At 45.5% G+C, this 20,585-nt stretch overlaps 1 protein-coding gene across 3 annotated transcripts in view; it reads left to right on the top strand.

Moving 5' to 3' along the window:
- The window catches only part of Grik4 (glutamate ionotropic receptor kainate type subunit 4), a 431,592-nt gene that overhangs the window by 128,099 nt on the left and 282,908 nt on the right, over positions 1–20,585 (top strand). For all 3 annotated transcript variants that reach the window (XM_052757532.1, XM_052757513.1, XM_052757522.1), the window contains one exon: positions 8,419–8,550. In XM_052757532.1, the coding sequence (XP_052613492.1) occupies positions 8,469–8,550 (82 nt within the window). In that variant the 5' untranslated portion in view covers positions 8,419–8,468. The remainder of the gene's footprint in view (positions 1–8,418; positions 8,551–20,585) is intronic.

Here is a 20,585-nt window from a genome sequence, read left to right as displayed (position 1 = left end):
ATGGCAGAAAACACGACACTTGTGTTTCTCAGTCTGCCTTATTTCCATTAACATCATGCTCTTCAGCTCTATCCATTCTCTTTCAGATGACATGATCTGTTTCTTTATTGTTGACTAATATTCAGTTGTATGTATATATGCATGCCACATTTCCTTTATCCATTCATCTTCTGGCAGACAACTAGGCCAATTATCTAACTTGGCTTCAATAGTCAAGGTTCTCTAGTGTCTCATATATATATATATATATATATATATATATATATATATATATATATATATATATATATATATATATGGAATTTATTGGAATGACTTACAGACTGAAGTCCAGTTAATCCAATATTGGTTAGTTGTGAACAGAAAGTCCAAGAATCTAGTAGTTGCTCATTCCCACCAGGCTGGATGTCTCAGCTGGTCTTCTGTGTATACTGGGATCCTGAAGAGGTAGAATCCAATGCCAATGCAGGAATGGATGTGCTAGCAAGGCAAGGGCAGGCAAGCAGGCAAAGAGCAAAAGCTTCCTTCTTGTCCTTATAAAGACTTCAAGCAGAAGGTATAGCCTATATTAAAGGTATATCTTCCCACCTCAAGATCTGAATTAAAGTTCACCCACTTCAAACCAAGGAGAAAATCTCTCAACAAGTGTGCCCTCCATTTCTGGATTGTAGTTTATTCCAGATATAGTCAGTTGACAACAAAGAATAGCCATCCCATTGGCTATTGTCAATAGTGCAGCAATGACCTCAGGTATGCACTCTCTCCAGTGTATGCTGACTTCATTTCCTTCAGGTATACACCCAGAAGCCCCATTGCTAGATGATACAATAGATTTTGTTTTTTAAGGTCCTCCATACTGATTTCCACACTGTCTGTACTTGTCAATTTACATTTATACCAACAACACATAAGGATTTCCCTTTCCCCTGAATCTTTGCCATTATTTATTGCTTTTTTTTTCTTACTTGATGATAACTATTCTGATTGGCGTGAGATGGAATCTCAGTGTAGTTTTGATTTACATTTAATGGCTAAAAACGTTGAACCTTTTGCCATGTATTTATTGGCCATTTATACCTTTTAAGAAGTGTCGCCTCAGTTCAATTGCCCATTTATTGACTGGATGGTGTGTCCGTTGAGTATTCATTTTTTGGAATCCTTTGTATATTAATTTTCTGTTGGGTGAGTAGGTGGCAAAGACTTTCTCCCATTATGTAGGCTGCGCCTTTACTCTAGATTTTTTTTTCTATGTGGAATCTTTTTAATTTGATACAGTCCTGTTTGTCAATTCTTACTATAATTTCTTGAGCCATTGAAATACTATTCAGAAAGCCTGCCTATTCTTACATTTTGAAGTGTTTTCTCTCTGTTCTTTAGTTCTTTGAGAGTCTCAGGTCTTCTATTAAGGTCTTTAATTAATTTCAGGTTGATTTTGGTTCAGGGTGAGAGAGAGATCTAGTTTCTAGTGGCTCTGAAGATTTCTGAGGTTCCTGTGTTAAGGAGGCTGTCTTTTCTCCAGCATTGGCCTTTATCAACTTTGTCAAAGATCAATGACTATAGTTGCTTGTGTTTATTTCTGGATCTTCTATTCCATTGTTTTATGTATATTACAGACTTTAACAGCGAATTGCCTGGTACTAGGTTTTTCTTTGTCTGGATATCTTTTTATTAATGTATCAATCTCATTCCTTGTTATTATTGCACTTAGGATTTTTATATCCTTTTGATTCAATTTTGGTAGTTCTTTTGTGTCTGAAAATTACATAGATTTTTTTTCTAGATTTCTCAGTTTATTGGGGTATACATTTTTAAATTAATTCCTAATTAACCCTCCATATTTCAGTGGCATATTTTGTTACTCATTCTTTGTTGTCTTAGAGTCTATTAATTTTGGATTTCTTTCTCTTTCTTTTGTAAATTTCTCAACTTCCATATGTTTATAGAGTTTCTTTAGTTTCTCTTGCTGTTAGTTCAGTTTTATTCCATTATGATGAGAAAGAAGTTACAAGATATTCTTTCTTTTTTGGTATTTGTCAAGACTTGTTTTTCAACCTAAAATATTATCTCTGTTGGGGAGAGCTGTATGAACTGCTGAAATGAATACATATCTGCAGTTTGGGATGTAATGTTCTGTAGGTATCTGTTACATCTATTTGGTCTATAATATAACTTAACTCTGAAGTTTCCTCATTGGTTTTTGGGGGAGTTGAATGACATAGCTATTGATGAACATGGGGGTATTGAAGTTATCTACTATTAATATATTGGGTCTTTCCTGTCCACCTGTGTTTGTTTTATAAAACAGAAGGTGCTGATGCCTAGTGCACATATATTTATAGTTACATCCTCTTGACATATTTGTTCTCTTTACCAATATATAGTGTTTGTTTGTTTTTTGTTTTTGTTTTGGTCTCCTTGAGTTTTGGAGGTATCTTTGGTTGTGTATAAACATCTCTTCTGTTTGCTTCTGGATTCCATTTGCCTGGAATATCATTTGTCACCCTTTTCCTTTCAGTCTGTGTATGTCTTTGCCAGTGAGGTGTGTTTCTTGCAGGCAGCAGGCAGTTGGGTCTTTATTTCTTACCTAATTAGCCAGTCCATGCCATTTAATGGGAGAGCTAAGATCATTTACATTGGAATTCTAATTGAACAGTAACAGTCTCATTCCTATCACTTTATTGTTTTTTCCTAATGTGTGATTCTTTTCTAATTCTCTTTTGCTTATTTACTGTTCTGGAGATTTATTCTTTCCTGTACTTTTGGGATTGTGTTTGTCTTCCTCGACTATCCTCTTGGAATACCCTCTGCAGTGCTGATTTTGTGTCATGGATTCCTTTAGATTTTGTTTCTCTTAGAGAGTCTTTATATATTTTGTAGCTAGAGTTTCCCTGCCTGGCCCACAGTCAGGACAAATCTCTCTCACCTGCCAGTCCCACAGCCGCTCAGACCCGACCAAGTAAACACAGAGACTTATATATTGGTTACAAACTGTATGGCCGTGGCAGGCTTCTTGCTAACTGTTCTTACAGCTTAAATTAATCCATTTCCATTAATCTATACCTTGCCACATGGCTCGTGGCTTACTGGCATCTTCACATGCTGTTTGTCATCGTGGCGGCTGGCAGTCTCTCTGACTCAGCCTTCCACTTCCCAGCTTTATTCTCCTCCTTGTCCCGCCTATACTTCCTGCCTAGCCAATGGCCAATCAGTGTTTTATTTATTGACTAATCAGCAACACATTTGCCATACAGAACATCCCACAGCAATATTTTTTTAATTATGAAGTTTAAATGTGATGGCTTTGTAGTCTAGACTGATGGGGTTTTCTTCCATAGTTGAAATAAATAATTCCATTTGTTCCTGACTTTAGAGTTTCTGTTGAGAAATCTGAGTTATCCTAATAGATTTACCTTTAGGATGAGTTAGCATTTCTCTCTAACAACTTTAAATATTCTTTTTTTCTTCTGTAATCTTGACTTTTTTTTAAAAGATTTTTTATTTAGTATACAGAAGAGGGTGCCAGATCTCATTACAGATGGTTGTGAGCCACAATGTGGTTGTTGGGAATTGAACTCAGGACCTCTGGAAGAGCAGTCAGTGCTCTTAACCTCTGAGCCATCTCTCCATCCCGTAATCTTAACTTTTCAACTGTAATATGTGGAACTTCTCTTCTGGTCCTGTCTGTTTTGGCTTCTGAATGCTTCTTGTTCCTGTAGATCTGCATCTTTCCCAAGATTTGGGAAAAAATTTTTATATCATTTCACTGAATAGATTTTATACCCTTAGTCTATACCTCAGTACCAACTTTTACATCAAAAAATATATAAATTTGGTCTTTTAATTATGTCCCAAGAGTTTTGTATGTTCTGTTCATAATTTCTTACATTTTAAAAATTGTTATTTTCTGAGTATTCTCATTTTTCAATCTTGTCTTCAGCCCCTGAAAACCTCACTTTTAATTGGTATAGTCTTTTGGTTTGGCTTTCCATTGGGTTTTTTAATTTAACTTAATGGGATTTTCATATCCATGATTTCTGTTTAGTTCTTTTAAAAAAAAAACCTTTGTCCTTTGAACTTCTGATTTATATTGTTTACTACTTTCCTTAATTGGTCCAATTATTTTTTATGTATTTTCTTAGAACTCATTGGTATTTAAAAAGTCATTTTATAAAATTCTTCATTCTAGTATTTTGTCTTATTCATTGTCTTTGGAGTCAGTTGCTATAAAATTAGGAGCTTTGGGGGAGTTTTTCTGTCTTATTCTCATTTATCTTTTATTTCTGTGTTGAGACTTGAGTATATGTTGGGATGGATAGCTTATACTTTTTTTTTTGAGATAGGGTTTCTCTGTGTGACAGCCATAGCTGTCCAGGAACTCACAGAGTTCACCAGACTGGCCTCCAACTCACAGAGATCTGCCTGCCTCTGCCTCCTGAGTACTGGGATTAAAGGCATGCGCCACCATGCCTGGCTAACTATTATACTTTTATATGAGAGTCTCTTTAAGGAAAATTATCTCTTGATGATGTATCCTTTGGTAGCAGATTATTGTGAAATGGGTTTTGTACTATAGCTTCCCTGTTACTTTTTTTAAGGGTTAGTCTCTTTTCACATGGTACATATGCTGTCAAGGCCTACAGATGGTGCTTTCTCTGTAGGTCTCACAAGAGTGGGGCCCTTCTAGTGTACTAGGCAGATGTATTGTAGACAGCAGAGTATGTGAGGTATGTCCTCTGTCATCACTCCTCTAACCTTGTCACTAATGTCCAGCCTGAAGGGATATGGGATGACATACACTGTATGTAGTCCTTCATAGATATATTACCCACACTTTGTTGTTGTTGTTTATCTCTGCTATTTTTATGCACTACATTTGTGCCTACTTGGATCCTGGTCTTCAGGTGGACATTTTTATATCCCCTCTTTGTGGTATCGAAGTATTCACAGGGTTGGGTTGGGTATAGAGCAAGGTGCCCAGACTCTTCAGCAGGGATGCATGTGTAGCTTGGCAGTAGAGCATCTACTGCTATTCTTGACTCCCAGCCCGTGAAGGAGGGGAAGACAAATAGCATCAAGTAGCAGTGAACCAGGTAGAAAAAATACAAAGCTCAACACCCACAGCCCTCAGCCTTGACAACAGCAACAGGCATGGTGGTGGTAGAAATAATACAAACAGAACAAATTTAATGTATGTTAGGAAATGTATAACTAGGAGAAAAGATGAAGGAAAGTGGGGGCAAAAAAGTCAGAGCATTCAAAAACCAAAGGAGAAAACAGGCAAAAAGTAGAGAGTGAATGGAGTTGACCACTAGAAGAAGAGGGAGAGAAAGAACAATTAATCCCTGTTCCAAATAATTGAAAATATAGAGAAAAAGAGGAAAAGGAAGAGAAATGTATGTATATGAACAAGTCAGAAAAAAAAGAGTCTCAATAAAAATATTGAAGTAAGTATTGTCTCTGCTGGGGCATTGATGTGGGCAAGGATGGCTGGGAACTCACTTCCTCAGCCTGTTTGCTCCTCTTCCTGTGTCTTCTCCAGCTGTGTGTTCCTGGCAGAGGCTGGGGTTAGTTGCCCTTCCTTTTCTGGGGTTACTCTATGGGAGTGGTTTGGGACCAAACTGGTGGGAATAGTTTTGTTTCCCTGCTTGGTAGTACAAAGTAACATGGGAGCCAATTCCTCAGTCCAAGTTTATCCCGAGTACATTATTTCAAAATATTTCCAAGGCCAGGTTGGTGCTGAGCTCCACCGGGGTCTCCAGGAAGGATGCCCCCCAAGGATGTCAGGATAACCAAGTGTATTGCATTGACGGGATACAGTGGGCCTCCCATTTTCCAAAGTCTGTGTTTTCTCAAGGTCCCATTTCTACATGCAATTGTGTACACCCACTTAGTTTTCTGACCCTCTTTGGCTGCCTGCTGGGACTCCCCAGTCTTAAGGGAAAAGAAACTCCATTTATTGTTGTGTCTCTGACCCAAATCCTACTGTTAATATTTTTCAATGAACTTGCTTCAGTAGCATTCTACTGGACCACTCTGGGCTGCAAGGTAGACACTGGCTGGGAAGTGTGGTAATAACTGCTGTGAGTTCTAGGGAAAAGGAAAATGTAGACATTCGGCTTCTCCAGGCGGGAACTTGGTTGGCTGCAACCTTCTCAATGTGGTTCTCCATTTTCTGCACCAGCCTTCTGTGGTGAGGCAGGCAGAGCATTGCTGAAGAGCCAGCACACCTGGCAGTCCCCAAGAACAGCTAAATCCAGACGGCCTTTCTTCCCGCCTGTGTCTTCATCGTGTTTCTCCCTTTATTTCTCTCTGTTTCAGTGACCTGTGGGCTCAGTTTCCCTTTCTGTCCTCTAGTGTGTGCATGAGTGTTCATGAGTGTGAAAGTGCATGTATGTGCACATGTATGTGGAGGTTGGGGGCAAGCTTAGGTATCATTCCTCAGGTGTTGTCCACCCTGCATTTTGAGGCAGAATCTGTCACTGTCCTGAGGCTTGCTGAGTGGGCTAGACAGTCTGGACAGCTAGTCACAGGGATCCGCCTGTCTTGACTTTCTCCATATTAGGATTGCAAGCATGCATCTGTCCTTGTGTGTGTGTGGTTTCTGGTTATCAAACTCAGGGCCTCATGCCTACACAGCAAGCAACTTATTGGCTGAGTTATTTCTCCAGCCCACGATATGTGCATTTTCTTGCCCTCTGGTTTGATAGTCATAGGCTCTGGGTCTCTCCCAGTCTCTGTGTGTCCAGTGTTGAACACTAATGTATCCCTCATTTACTCACTGAGAAGCCGTTTTCTGGCAGTATCAATTTCAAACCACAGAGAAGCTTAAAGGTGTTGCTTGCTTCTAACCCTTCATTTTGGTGACATTTTTTCACTGACTGAACTTTTGATTGCACACCACTTTTGTTTTTAAACTTTAGAATCATGCTGTGTGCAGTTTTGTGTCTGATACCTTTTTTTCAGTATTGTGTTAATGACAATCCTTGTGCTGTCGCTTGTAGTAATTGATTATTCATGTCCATGCCTTTGTCACACTGTGTTGTGTGATGATACAGTACATCATCATCATTTTTCCTTTCTGCTGCTAGACACTTGGACAGCTTCCAGTTTGGGCAAATACAAAGAATGCCACTGTGAACATTCTAGGACAAGTCTTTGGTGAGCAGACCTGCACTTCTATTGGAGAAATATCAAGGAGTGGAGTTGCTGGTTCATGAGTGTTTTTGTAAAGCTCCGGTAGACCAGTTCTCCAAAGCACTTCCATGATTTATGTTCCCTCACGGTGTGTGAGAGACCTAGTTGCTCCATGTTCTTGCTGACATTTTGTAAATGCTGTTGCTTAAAATGTGCTTCCTTGATGCCAAGGGATCTGAGCATCTTTTCAAATGTGCATAGGCCATTGATGATATTAGTTAGTGAAGCGTCTGTTCAAGGCTTTTGACTGGCTTTCTCTTGATTATCTACAGGATGGGAGGGGGAAACATTCTAATACTTTTCTCCTTTCCTGGAGCATCCAGGATTAAACACACAGGTGCTCAGGGCCCCCACTTTCATCTCAGTTGTGAGGCAAAACCAGCTTGCTACAGACACTGACTCTTAGAGTAACGGAGAGGTTGTGGGAGGATTAGCGGTCCTGCTGCCTTGGGGAGGTGCAGCCCTGTTGACAGCTCCGATTTTGATATCAGGTAGGTGAGGAGGTGGAGGAAGGATGTGAGAAGAGCTTAGTTAGCATCTGGAAGACGAAGCAGGTGCAGAACGTGTATGTTGGGCGGGGATGTGTACCTCTGTCATCTCCTTGCTGGGAAGAGATGTCTCCTGACCCCGCCATGGAGGAACTGACATGCATGTAGTCCTTCATTTAGGGCAAGCCTTACATAAGGTAGCTTCTTCCCCTGGGTTATCTTGGTCTTCAGACCAGCTCCACCAAGAGGGAATTAACACCACTTATGCAACCAGGGAAGCGTGGAGACAAAGAGAAGCCTTGTGAAGACCACACAGGTGGCAGGTGGGAGAGCTGTACTTGGACCCATCCCATGTGCTTGAGAATAACCCTCCTCATGCCTTCTTTTCTGCGTACCCATGGCTTCTGTTCCTTAAGACACGCTGAACGCCTTGATTCTTAACCAGAGATTTTGAAAGGAAAGTGAGGTATCATGGGTCCTGCAACCTGTTAGAGTAGCCTGCCCTGTGCTCATCAGGGGCCTTCTTTGAACCCTGGTGAGTGTGGGTGGGGAGTCAAAGGCCCAGTTCCAGGACTTTGCCTGCAGCTCTCTCACAGGTACTGCTGGAAGTTCTGGAGGGATTGTCAGCTCTCCCCACTGAGGTTTTTGGGTGCTCTCTGGAGCCTCTGTCACTGGGATGGACCAGGTGGTTACCTAGCCTGTGTAGGACTCACATGCTTCCTCCACTCCCTCACAGCGTTATGTCATGCCCAGACCAGCAGAGGGCTCCATGAGGAGTTATAGAAGATGCCCCGTGTCTCCGCGCCTTTGGTGCTGCTTCCTGCGTGGCTCATGATGGTCGCCTGTAGCCCACACTCCCTGAGGATCGGTAAGTACAGTCTGGCTCTGGGTGACAGTCTCATTGTTACCCTAAGTGTACACAGAGGAAATACCTTTATACTTCACAGGCTCTGTTTAGAAAGCTTCCCTGACCTCCCTAAGTGTGGTTGTGACAGACGTGGATGTGGTGAAGGCAGAGGTGGACACAGATGTGGATATGGTGAGGGGGCAACAGGCTAGTGGCTCCCATCTGTTCTTCCTGCCAGGCTCTGACAGTGCCTAGAATAAAATGCTGCCTACTCCATGGTATAATTCATGACAGATTCAGTCTGCATATGAAGAGGTAGCTGTTAGTGATGAAGGAGGGTGGAAATGGCCATGGGTCTTCCAAATCCAGGACTGGAAATAAGCAGTTGCCTCTTTCTTTTGATTAGTCCAAGAAGACTCTAGAGATGGGTGTTAAAATCATCTTTGGCAATTTGGATGAAGTCTGATGTCTGCTTGGTGATTCCTGCCAGCCTGCTTGGAAGGGCCTTGAGTTGGTATCTACTAGTCATGGCCTGGCTCTGAGAGGGATGACAGGGCTGTTTCAGCCTCTTCTTTGTCCTTGTTGCTGTGGGCATGCCCCTCTAGGTGTGGACAAACAGGGTTATCACTTACACCATTGATACCTCTACTCTGGGAAGGCAAGTCCTGGGAAACCCTATGCCTCCTTCTCTGCAACAGGCAAGTAAGCCTAGACCACTGGAAGCCAAGGCACCATAGACCTTGAGATCTGGGACACAGCCTAAGAATGAGGACACCATCTACTCCAGCGAGAAGCAGCACAACCATCAGATGGTCCAGCGTAGGGAACCTTCGAGTCAGGACAGGTGGGAGGGGACTAGAGGTTAGGGATGTCTACATGTGTATGTGGGACATGGGTCAGTATGGAATGAGGCATCCAAATTCTTGTGGCTTGAAGAAGACCCTCCTGAGAGCCAGACCTCCAGTTTTAGGTTAGATGATCATTCTCCAGGGTAGGTTAAGCAGCCAGATAACCACGAATCTTTCATCCCAGGCTGGAGGTGGGTGGCTGCTTTGTTCATGACAGGGTCTTTTCTTTTCTTTTGGGAGAATGTCTCACTATATAACCCTGTCTGGCCTAGAACTCACTATATAGACCAGGCTGGCCTTGAGTTCACAGAGATCTGCCTGACTCTGCCTCCTGAGTGCCGGGATTAAAGGGGTGTGCCACCACTGCCCAGCAGGACCTGGATCTTTAATGTGGAACTGAAAGGCTGGAGGCCGATATAGAATAAAAATGGCTTGATGCTGGGAGGGAGAGCCTTTCCCATCACAAGGACTAGTCTTAAGAGTTGGTACTCTGGTGATAGTCAAGAGGCCCAGGCATGGCCAGAGGCAGGCCAATAGCTCAGACCACAGTCAGGTCAGGCGTCACCTGTCAGAGGTTATCTCATGGGCATATTTCTCCATGCGAATGCAGTGGCTGCTGATAGAAGTCTGAAATGTGGACAGGTGATCTAATTCTTCCCTCACTCTGCACTCAACTCCTTGTTCTGCTTGCTTTAAAAAAGACATTAAAAACAAGACCTTCCCTCCCCCTTCCTCATTCATTTCTATAGAAACTACAAAACCGAATTTAATTCTGCTTAGTGACGATGCAAAACGGTTCATATCCTTAAGATGCTTAATTTATACGATGCCTACAGTTATCTAGCGTTTGCTGCGAGGTCCCCATCACCACCACCAAATGAGCAGATAAAGCCGTAGCCCATCAATTTCCGTTTGTCACTAATGGGAAGCAGAAAGGAAGTGAGCCAGAATTACAGCCCCCCACCCCCACCTTGCCTCTCTGGGCATTGGTTCTCTGGGGGGAGGAAGCAGACATCGGAGGCCACAGATCTCTGTCTTGGTTGCTAGGTTAGCAAGAGGACTTTGAGGAGTCCCCACAGGCTCCCCACCCCCACCGAATGAGTCTTGTCTGCTTGTCTGAGTCTGTCGAACCGCCAGTTTTGATTCTTGTCAGTCTCCTTCTCACTGATCTCTAGCCACAGATCCCACCGTCCATCAAGGTCAAAGTGGGTTTGATCTCCTAGGGAAGCCAGGAAACATAGCTAAGGAGAGAGAGAGAGAGAGAGAGAGAGAGAGAGAGAGAGAGAGAGAGAGAGAGAGAGAGAGAGAGAGAGACAGACAGAGACAGACAGAGAGAGACAGAGAGAGACAGAGAGAGAGAGAGAGAGAGAGAGAGACAGAGAGAGAGAGAGAGAGACAGAGAGAGAGAGAGAGAGACAGAGAGAGAGACACCAGGACCAGTTTTCTTATCTCCTTGGTTATCTTGGAGTTAGAAGCCTTGTAAAGTCTCTGATGGTTTCGGGTGGTGAGGTGCTAATTACACGAACCCTGGAGGGGAAGTAGACGGAGCAGGGCAGGACTGGGAGGAGAAGCAGGTCGAGAAGACACACGCGGGTAGCTATGCTTCACACCAGGCAGCTGGCATGTGGACGGGCTGGGGCAGTGTGGAGGTTCCCAGGTCTCTGACAGGTTCACAGAAAGGGGAGGGGCCACTGTTCCCCTCACCTTCTCAGGGGTCACTGCTACCACCTGTGAGCTTCTCTGGGTCTTTCCCCAGAGCCCCTCCCCATCCCCCGAGTCTTCAGAATAGATAGCTGTCAGAGCAGGACTGTATATAGGGACAGGAAATAATTTGTCCAGTCAGCTCCATCCTCAGCCCCACTTGTCGCGGGTGACAATATGGATGTTTGTAAAGAAGCGGCTGAACCCATTACCCTGCCTCGTGATGGCTGTTTTTCATTCAAGTGAGGCACAGGGCGGGAGATACAGCCAAATTGTCTATTACGGTGTCTGCTGTTTACCCCCCTGAATGAAGTTTCGGGTAAGAGAAAGGGGTTTTATTTATGGCTGTAAGGCTATCCACATAAATTTCCCACACTCTCACATGTGTGTCAGACCCCTTCAGTCATCTATCTCCCGAAAATGTTTTTGATTTTGCTTCTGTCCCTCTGGGTCCTCTGAGTGACGACTGGGGAGCCACAAGTAGATAAATGCTCCCAAACCACCCCCGCCCCTGCAGCTCTCCCTGACTTAAAGGGACCATGGCTGCTGGATCTTGCTATAACAGAGGATGAGTACCCATTATCCAACCTGCTCATGTTTGCAGAAGAAGTGGTGTGGCCAAGGTCATGTGATTATAGGTGGTTGGCTTGAGAGCCTAGTGGCTTTGATTCCTTTTTTTGGTGACCTTTAGCCACCGGGCAGCATAGTCAACTTTAGTACTATGTGACATTTTCCCTTTGTGTTCCCTAATGTTAGTCAATGTCCTTATCTCAGCTGCATTGGGTACTTATTAAGTTCTTGCTAACTGATGAACACTAGCTTGCCTTGGTATTCCTTCCATGCTGTGCTGTAGGCACACTGGGCTACTCACTACTGTCCAAGTGTGAGGGGAGACTTATCCATGCTCCACTTGTGCCCTTACTCCCATCTTCAGGGCTTGGAAAGCTCCTCTTCCTCTTCTGATGCCTCCTCCTCCTTCTCTCCTTCTCCTCCACCTTTCCTCCTTCCTTTTGCTGCTGCTTCTTCTCCTCCTCCTCTTCTTCCTCTCCCTCCTCTGTCACTTTCAGCTGAAATAGCTCTGTCTGCAAATCCTTTCCTTGGGGACAACAGCATCTCCTGTAACCATAGCAGTCCCAGCCCATGTATTGTGTTATTTCTGGTTTAAAGATATTGAAAGAGGTGGATAATTATGGCTTGTGCAGTCTCTTGCTTTGCATTGGCACTTTTACTCCCAATGAATTACAAAGGCAGCTGACAGATGAGGAAACCAGCAGGGACTTCAGCGGTTCGGTCCTGGTGCTGATGGAAGTCTCACTCAGCATGGGTGGCACTAGACGCATCTCAGGTTAAGGCAGCAATTGAACCTCTTTTTTAAGGCTCTCCTCCTCAGCGAAGCAGCGAGAGCTCAGATTTATTTGACACTCAGCCTTCCTAGGACCCCCGAGCGCTTTACAACTACAATTTTTTACTTAGTTGATTTCCTCCAATGAGCTCCAATCCTTGGCAGAGAATGTCCAACCTAGAGCATTCAAATGCTATAAAGATGAAGCTAATAGGAGAGTTGGGGGAGACAAGTGGGAAGAATAAAGCCCCTGGTTTCTGATCTCATCGGCTGTGTATTAAATCTGTTGGACCCACCGAGACTCAAATCTACTATTGATTTCTTAGCCATGTAAAGGATTCCCAGTGGAGGTTTTTGAGTAGTGGGCTCCCCTCAAAATGTTACCACATGATTTGGTTTATGAAATTTTGATCACTGTGCACAGTTTCATCTTTATTTCAAATTGGATCAACTAGCTAGACAATGAATCGGTCTTTCACAATAGTGACAAATAGAAACTGATGACCTTCTCCTTTGTGGGTCACCTAGAGAAGGGATGCGGGGACATTTCTGGGACACAGTCTCTTCTTTGGTGGCATCTCCAGGGAGTCTGTGTCTGTCTTATGCATGCTTTTCCTCTCAGGGGCTAGCACAGTGCCTGGTCTACAGGACAAGGCTTGCTCGCCACCTGCTGCATGAATTATCTATGGTAAATTTCAGTTTTCCAGGGCTCCTCCTCCCAGTGCTCCTCCTCCCAGAATGAGGCAGTGGTCAAGTGTGGCATCCCATTTTGCAGGTAGCCTACAAGACATGTAATTAAGAGTACTTAAGAAAGTGTCATAGTTTGAACGTGGAATGTCCCCAGAGTGCGTTTGAATGTTTGGTTCACAGCTGGTGATGTTTTGGAAGGTTCTGAAAATTTGAGGAAGTGGGGCCTCATGGGGGAGGACCATTGAGCAAGGGCCTAGAGGTTTTTTAGCCCAGCCCCACTTCCTGTCCATGCTCGTTTCCTGACTGTGGATGCAGTGTGACCCAGGGCTTCATACTCTTGCTACCATGATGGACTGTATCCTCTTCAACTGGGAGCCAAAAGAAACTCTTTGTTCCCTAAGCTGCTTCCTGTCATTTATGTGGTCACAGTAACAAGGCAAGTAGCTAATACAGAAAATGAGTGTTTTGCCTCCAAACTGTGCGTGTGTGTCTGCAAATACCTATGCATTCAGATGACTGGCCCCCTGTACTCCACTCTGGACCAATACATGTTGGGGTGGATATGGGCAGCTGGCAGGAGTTGGCAGCCAGCTTGGCCTATGTGTTCATCTGGGTGAAGGCATTGACCAAGATGGCACAACTCTGAAATTCTTGGTGACATCAGTGCCGTGGTTTGCAGTGAACAGAACGTTCTGATGTGTTCACTGGGTTTCTATGAGCCAGGAAGAAGGGAGCACAAGAAGAGGAAGAGCCCAAGGCTCTCAGGATTTGTGACTTGCCCAGGATCCTATGGAGGTAAGTGATTAAAGCCAGAGGATGTGAATTGAGGGAAATCTGAGGGTGTCACAGTCTGGGACAGCCTGTTGGCAGCACATTCCCTGTGGTCAAGAGCTGAAGCTTCCAGAGGCCAGGATGCTGATGTCTGGACCTCACCAAGGAGTGGGCAAATCATAGCAGTGACTATTAGTAAGCCAGGCTTCTCAATTTGTTTTCAACATATTTGTGATGAGTCTTTGGAGGGGGTAGGTGTTGGCAAAGATCACATTGCAAGGGCATCAGAGGTGAGGCAGTGGGGCCCAGATTCTGTAATTGTGAATTCTAGATGATGAAGTGGGTTTCCATATTACTTTGGTGTATGGCTGCCTATGTTTATTTGCGCTAGAATGGCCTGGCTTCCCTGGAGCTCTCATTTTTTTTTTTTTGTCCCTGGGTGATGATACACTCCTCAGTTGGATGTAAGCAAGGTCCAGGCCTGCCTGCTGAGGTGGATTTGATGGTCACCACTGAGTTGAGCAGGGAGTGGCATGGTCCTGAAAGAATGTCATCAGAATTTCAAAGCCCTGTCTCTAGCTCCATGGAATGGCTTACGGAGTCCTGGGAGGTAGAGTGAGTCATTTGCACATTGTATTTGTGGGAAAGGGGGGTTGGAGTTATGGAAACTATGAAGAGAGATTGTTTCCACATTTTGAGAAAACATTTATCTGGCAGATGGAATGGGCATACCAGGTGACCAGAGAGGCCTGACAGGGATTTCAGCATCAAAGAGAGGATTGGACCTGTTACCCCCAGGACCCCTAGCCACCTAGGGTGTGACAGTTTAGTTAGCCTTTGGTCTCATACTCACATGGGAAGACACTTCTGTTTCATTAATAACCATTAACAAGAGCGTAAATTGAGACAGCCATCTGCCTAATTAAAGCCATGACCCTGTTTGGCTCCAATTGCTTGGGAAGACGCGATAGTCAGCAGATCTTTGTGTTTTGTGATATAGACCAGCCTCTCTGGGCGTGTCCAGTGTGGTGGGTGGGAGAAGCGGCTGCTAGAGCTCAGCCGAGTGCTTGTGTGTGAGTCTGAGTGGGTGGGATGCACTCATCTATATTAGCAGAACCTGAACATCCTACTCACAGCCTCGCGGCTCAGCTGCAGGCAAGACCACGCTCGCACTTAGTTCTTATTAGTCTGGATAAGCAGGCACACGCTCCCTGCAGGGCTTACGGGAGCTGTTGGGGAGCACAGGACATCAGGATGCTGTAGACAAGCTAACAGGCTACCCAGCAGCCCCTCTTGTAGGTGTGTGTTTCCTCCCACTTGGTGGCTGGTTAGCTCCTGATGGACAGAGCCGATGGCACCCATTTAGCCTACCCCGATAATGAGAATTATGGAGAGAACCAAGGCTAATCCAGGTTTAATTTTGCATGTACTGGCATGCCCAGTCCTGTAGTCTGCAGATAGCACTCCTGTGCTGGTCTCCGGAGGTGTCATGGATAAGTCTAGTGTTTAGCCATGCTTGAGAATGTATGCCGGTATGACCTCTTCAGATGAGAGGCGCTTTGCTCTGAACATCTATCTCAGGACTGGCCACAGCCTGTTATGTTCCTGTCCTCTTATGTTTCAGGTGGTGAGGTCATATCAGGACTGGTCAGTCCTCTGGGGCAGTCAACACAAGGGTCCCTCATGTGTTTCCCTTTTCTCAGTCCCTTCCACCTGGATTTACCCAGGTGCCTTATATGGTAGTTCCACTGTGGTGGGTTCCTGGAGAACAAAGGGAAAATGGAGTCAGTTATGTTATGGGTATCTCCAAGATTAGCTTCTAGAGCTATCTGGCAGTGTAGCGGTTAGCTCAGTGCATGGGCTCTGGACCCAGATTGCCTAGCTGTGACTGTGAGCCCTTTGCTTTCAGAGTTGTCTGATCTTGGACAAGAATGTAACTTCCCACTGCCTCCCTCCATTTCCTCCTCCACAACATGGAATCCTAGACCCAGTTCCATGTGTTTATGAGAATCTGGCAGGTTTCCACTCAGCAAGCTCTGAGGACAACGTCAGGGGCTTGCAAGTGCTAAGAAAGTGATTCTCCTGGTCGTAACACCCCTGGGTCAGCTGGGCCCTTCTCTTAACCTCTCCCTACCTGGAGACCCTTCTCCATTCCTCTAGCCTATCTCGTTCCTGCTTTCCATTTACTCCGTTCAGGGAGGTGAGACCCTCCCTTGCCTGGTTTGGGGAGCTCTCGCTTCTGGAACTCTCAGGGTGCCTTGTGCACGTGTTTACCTGCTCACACAGCACTGCACTGTCTTCCTTGCTACTTACCCACCTGCTTTACACAAACATTTCCCCAAATCTTATTTGAATTTCATCCACACCAGGAGCCCAGGAGCATCCTGTGGAGATGATCTCTGTCTTTTGTACCTTCAAGTGTTGTTCACGCCAGATGGCAACTCTTCCTTGGACTCCTGCCCCTCTTTAACTACCCATGCCCCCCTGAGTTTTCTCTTTCCCTTTACAGAGGCACTGTGAGAGATCTGTTGACTCAAGCCCTTTCTGCTTTCTCTTCCCTCTTTTCCTATCGATAGTACTCGCAATCAAACTCAGTTGTCAGGCTTGGTGACGAGCACCCTTCCCTACTGAGCCGTAAAAATGGCTCCCTCTCCATTTTTTTTTTCATCTCTGAATACGGCTCCATTCTCAGAGCTTTGACCTTGGGCATCTTCTGTATCCACCCCACTGCCATGATGGTCTTTTGTACTCATAGTCTGCTCTCCAGCCTTATCTGAGCCCACTCTGTAACTTATTTATGCAGCTGTATACTTGTCATTGTCGCATGGGTGACAATACAGACTTAAAAGAGGCATGTCTGCAGTTGAAGTCTTGATTGTCACCTTCTGGCCTGCTCTTCCTACTGCTTCTCCACTCATAAATGGCGGTGCTCGGGATGAAGAGATGGCTCTGTGGGTAAGAGCGCTTGCCGTGTGAGCGTGGGGACTGGTTGAGCTCAAATCCTCAACATCCAGGTAAAAAGCTTGACATGGTTGCCTGTACCCATAACCCTAGCCTTGTAGGACAGGTGGATCCTGGGAGATCGTCTAGCCAAAGAGCCGAGTTTCTGGTTCAGTGAGGGACCCTGTCTCAGGTATGAGGTAGGGCAGTGATAAGGGAAGACCCCCAGTGTCCTCCTCTGGGCTCTAAAAAAGTGTGTGTGCATGCATGCACCTGAATGCTCATGCATAAATACCACATACACACACACACACACACACACACACACACACACACACACTATGTTCACAGACCTCACTCCCTCACTCGGTCATATCTACTTGAACTTGGGCTCCAAGCCTTGGGGCCATCCTTCATCCTATCAGCCTCCAACCCCACCCTCTTGCCATTGAGTCCTGTTGGTTCAGTTTCTCAAGTTCAGCCATTACACCTTGACAACTTCCTGCCGGCTCAGGTGTCTCTTCCCTGTTCTGAGCCACACTGTCTCTTCCCCACGCTGCTGCAGAAACTTCTCCCTTGTTTCCCGACGGTCCTTTATGTCACCTGTCGATCTAAAAGAAGGGCAGCAAGAGCAACTGTTTTTAAATAGAAGCTGGGTCATGTTGGGTCTCCGCCCTTGCCCTCCACTGGCTTCTTGTCCCAGCAAAGGACTAGTCCTCACGATGACCATCTGGGGCTCTCCGGAGTTTGCCACTCTTCTGTTTATTTACATTTTCATTTCTGACAGTCTCCCTGCTGCTCACAGCGCACCAGCCCAGCCCCATGAGCATCTTCCCTTTCCCCAAACATGCCCAGCATGTTTCTACCTTATAATCTCGGTGCACGCTCTTCTCTCTGCCGAGTGCACTCAGGATAGCAGCATAGTTCATTTATGCAGGGACAGTCACACACTGACCCTTCTCTGTGCCCTTCCCTGTCCCCAACACTTTCTATTCTTTGCTTGACTTTTTCTAGAGCACATCTCACATCTGGCTCTGTTTTCTTTTTCTCCTGTCTGAATCCTCCTATGAAGGAAACTTCTTTGCCTTATTCTCTGATGCTTTCCCAGTACTTAAGCCAATAAATATGTAGTATGTAGTAGGTGCTCACAAAATATCTTCTGAATGAATGAATGAATGAATGAATAATGCAGACATGAGGGAGACTCCAAAGGTGCTTCAGAGTTGAGAGCTTTTGGAAGGCACAGCCTAGAGGCCCCACTTGTATGGCCGTAGCACTTAACAAGAGCTCCTCCATCACCTAAAACAGTACACAGGCACCATTGGCTGACTCAGTGTCCCTGTTTTCCAAGCTCTGTAATCATACCCCAGGTCTTGGGGCTACTCTTAATCCTGCTCTGAGGGAGCCTGACCCAGCAGGCAGGTGACTTAGCATCAGTGTGAGCCTTTGCTGAGAGTCATACTTTGTCCCTCGGATTCAAACACCAGGCTCTTGGTTTATAACCCACCCCCTCCTGTGTGGTCCCTGGAGTCCCCACCTCTCCATTGTGGCTGAGTTCCAGAGCTTCCCTTGGTATTCCGGCTGTGCCAGGCTCCTCAGGACTGCAGCCAGGCCTTACTTATCTCAGTCTTTCAAGAACCCAGAGGCCTGAACCCAGACCTGGTGTCCCAGCTGGGACTGTATGACAGGCTTCCAGCCTTTTGCTGACACCGCTGCGGCTGGCCAGGAGCCCACACCAGTCATGGCTGCCTGCCTGTGCTTACGTTCACAAAATCTAAATGGTGGCAGGGACCCCAGTGTAACCCACTAAGGCTCTGATTAGTGATGACCATTGTTTTTCTCCCCCTGTCTCTCTGCGTCCACTATACTACTTCTTGTCCTTGGGGGCCATGCAGGGCAGGCCTGGTACTCCTGGTGATGGTACCCGTGAGAGTGGGAGTGATGTCATTGTCCCTAGCATCTTCCACCTCTCCAAGTCCTCACTAGTGTCTTTCCTATGGTTGCTTGGCCTCCACTCATCATCCTGGGTACCCTCTGCCCCAAACGTATTGTTTTCTCTTTCCCCTTTTTGGAGCAGGATGTGATTCCCCAAACCAGAGCACTCTTTTCTCATCTTCTAATCTACTAGTGGCTTTTCTTGTGTCCGGCTTATTCCTACTCAGCCCTAGCTACGTCTTTGGGTTAAGAAAGCCAAGCCAGAGCTTTACCTGTACTGTGAACCTCAGCCCCGGGCTCCTACCCAGCTGGCTTTGCTCACAGTCTGCAGGTAGAGGCTGCCCTTCGACAGCAGGTCGCTCCTGGGTCTCAAGACACCAGCGTCAAGGTTCCAGATGTTGTGGGGGTGGGGTGTTCCTCACAGTAAGTCTGTGACTACCTCCAAGCTATGAATTTCCATGTCTAGGACATGGTCTTTTGAGCACACAGTGACACAGAAAAGGCAGGAAATGCCACTTTGCTAGCAATACTCATAAATTTCCCTCAGGGGCCGGGATCTAACAACAGGAGACTTTGAGCTTTCAGCTCAGATGAAATAACAGGGATTTTCCCAGAGATGACAGAAAAGGGGCGTTCACAGCCCCAGGGGCCGCTGTAAGAAACTGCCAGGAGTGGCTGCTCCCAGGAGACACCCGCCATCAGCTTGTGTTGCAGCAGGCTGGCAGTGGGTGTGCCCAGATCTCTGGGGCAGCCCCTCCAAAACCTAAGACCAACAATCCGGAGAGAAGGGAAGCCCAGCGGTAAAGAATTCTCCTGTACTTCTTCACTTTGCAGAGTGGTTGGAAGTGAAAAGGCCCCATCGTGTGGCAAGGGCAGGTGAATGCTAATTGGAGCTGATCGGGGAAACTTAAGAGTTCTAAAGGAATTGAGGTTAAGTGGCAATCAGTGCCATTGGTGGAGATGAAGTAGGGTATTGAAATGATCTCTGTGTTGCCACCTTCAGAGCGTTACTGTTACTTGTATTTAATCAGCCTCTCTCTTGGCTGTCATGGGTATGACCTTCCAGAAATTGAGGCAGCACCTGTGAGAGACCTGAACTGAGGAGGCAGGGCCCACCTGCTCCTGGAGACTTAGTATTCGTGTTTACTTCCTGCTGGCTTCTGAATTGACATTCTTCTTGGCATGAATGGTCCTGTAGGACAGCACAGAGTTCACATCCAAGGTTCATGTCTGAGACATCATGGAGTAAGTCTGGCCTTGGAGTTTTGACTTCATGTTCCCGAATCTCATTCATATGAGCATTGAGGGAAATGACTCCAACCTTTCTCACACTCAATTTCCCATCCTTAAGCTGGGAATAATAGCACTTATCACTAATTAATTAATTGGTATTAGCTCAGAGGAGCATTATAATGTACCACGAGCAGCATATGGCATATCATAATATTTAGTAAATATTAGTTCTGGCTCTTACGTTTCTTTCAAGGAATGGCTTTCAACTCAGTGATTCTGGCAAGCAGCTGCATGGCCCCTATAAGGTATGGTGTGGCCTTGACTGACACCGAGACCTGGAATTAAATTATAGTTTTGCATGTGACCTTGTGCAAATTGAATTATTTGGCCTCCGTTGACTGCTATAAAAAGGGGGTAATAAACTCACCTTGCGCGATTATTGTGCTTTACATGAGAGATAACGTATGGAAAACAGCTAGCAGAATGCTTGACAGTCGGTAGGAAGTCAATAAATAATAGCTGTTATCAGTAGTGCTTGCATTATTGCTATTACTATAGTTTTTCTATTGCTGCCATAACAAATTACCACAAATTTA

Source organism: Peromyscus californicus, unplaced genomic scaffold, assembly GCF_007827085.1.
Source record: "Peromyscus californicus insignis strain IS unplaced genomic scaffold, ASM782708v3 Scaffold_11__1_contigs__length_118956290, whole genome shotgun sequence".
NCBI lineage: Eukaryota > Metazoa > Chordata > Mammalia > Rodentia > Cricetidae > Peromyscus > Peromyscus californicus.
The sequence above is the reverse complement of the archived record's forward strand: the minus strand, read 5'-3'. Positions and strand labels throughout refer to the sequence as shown.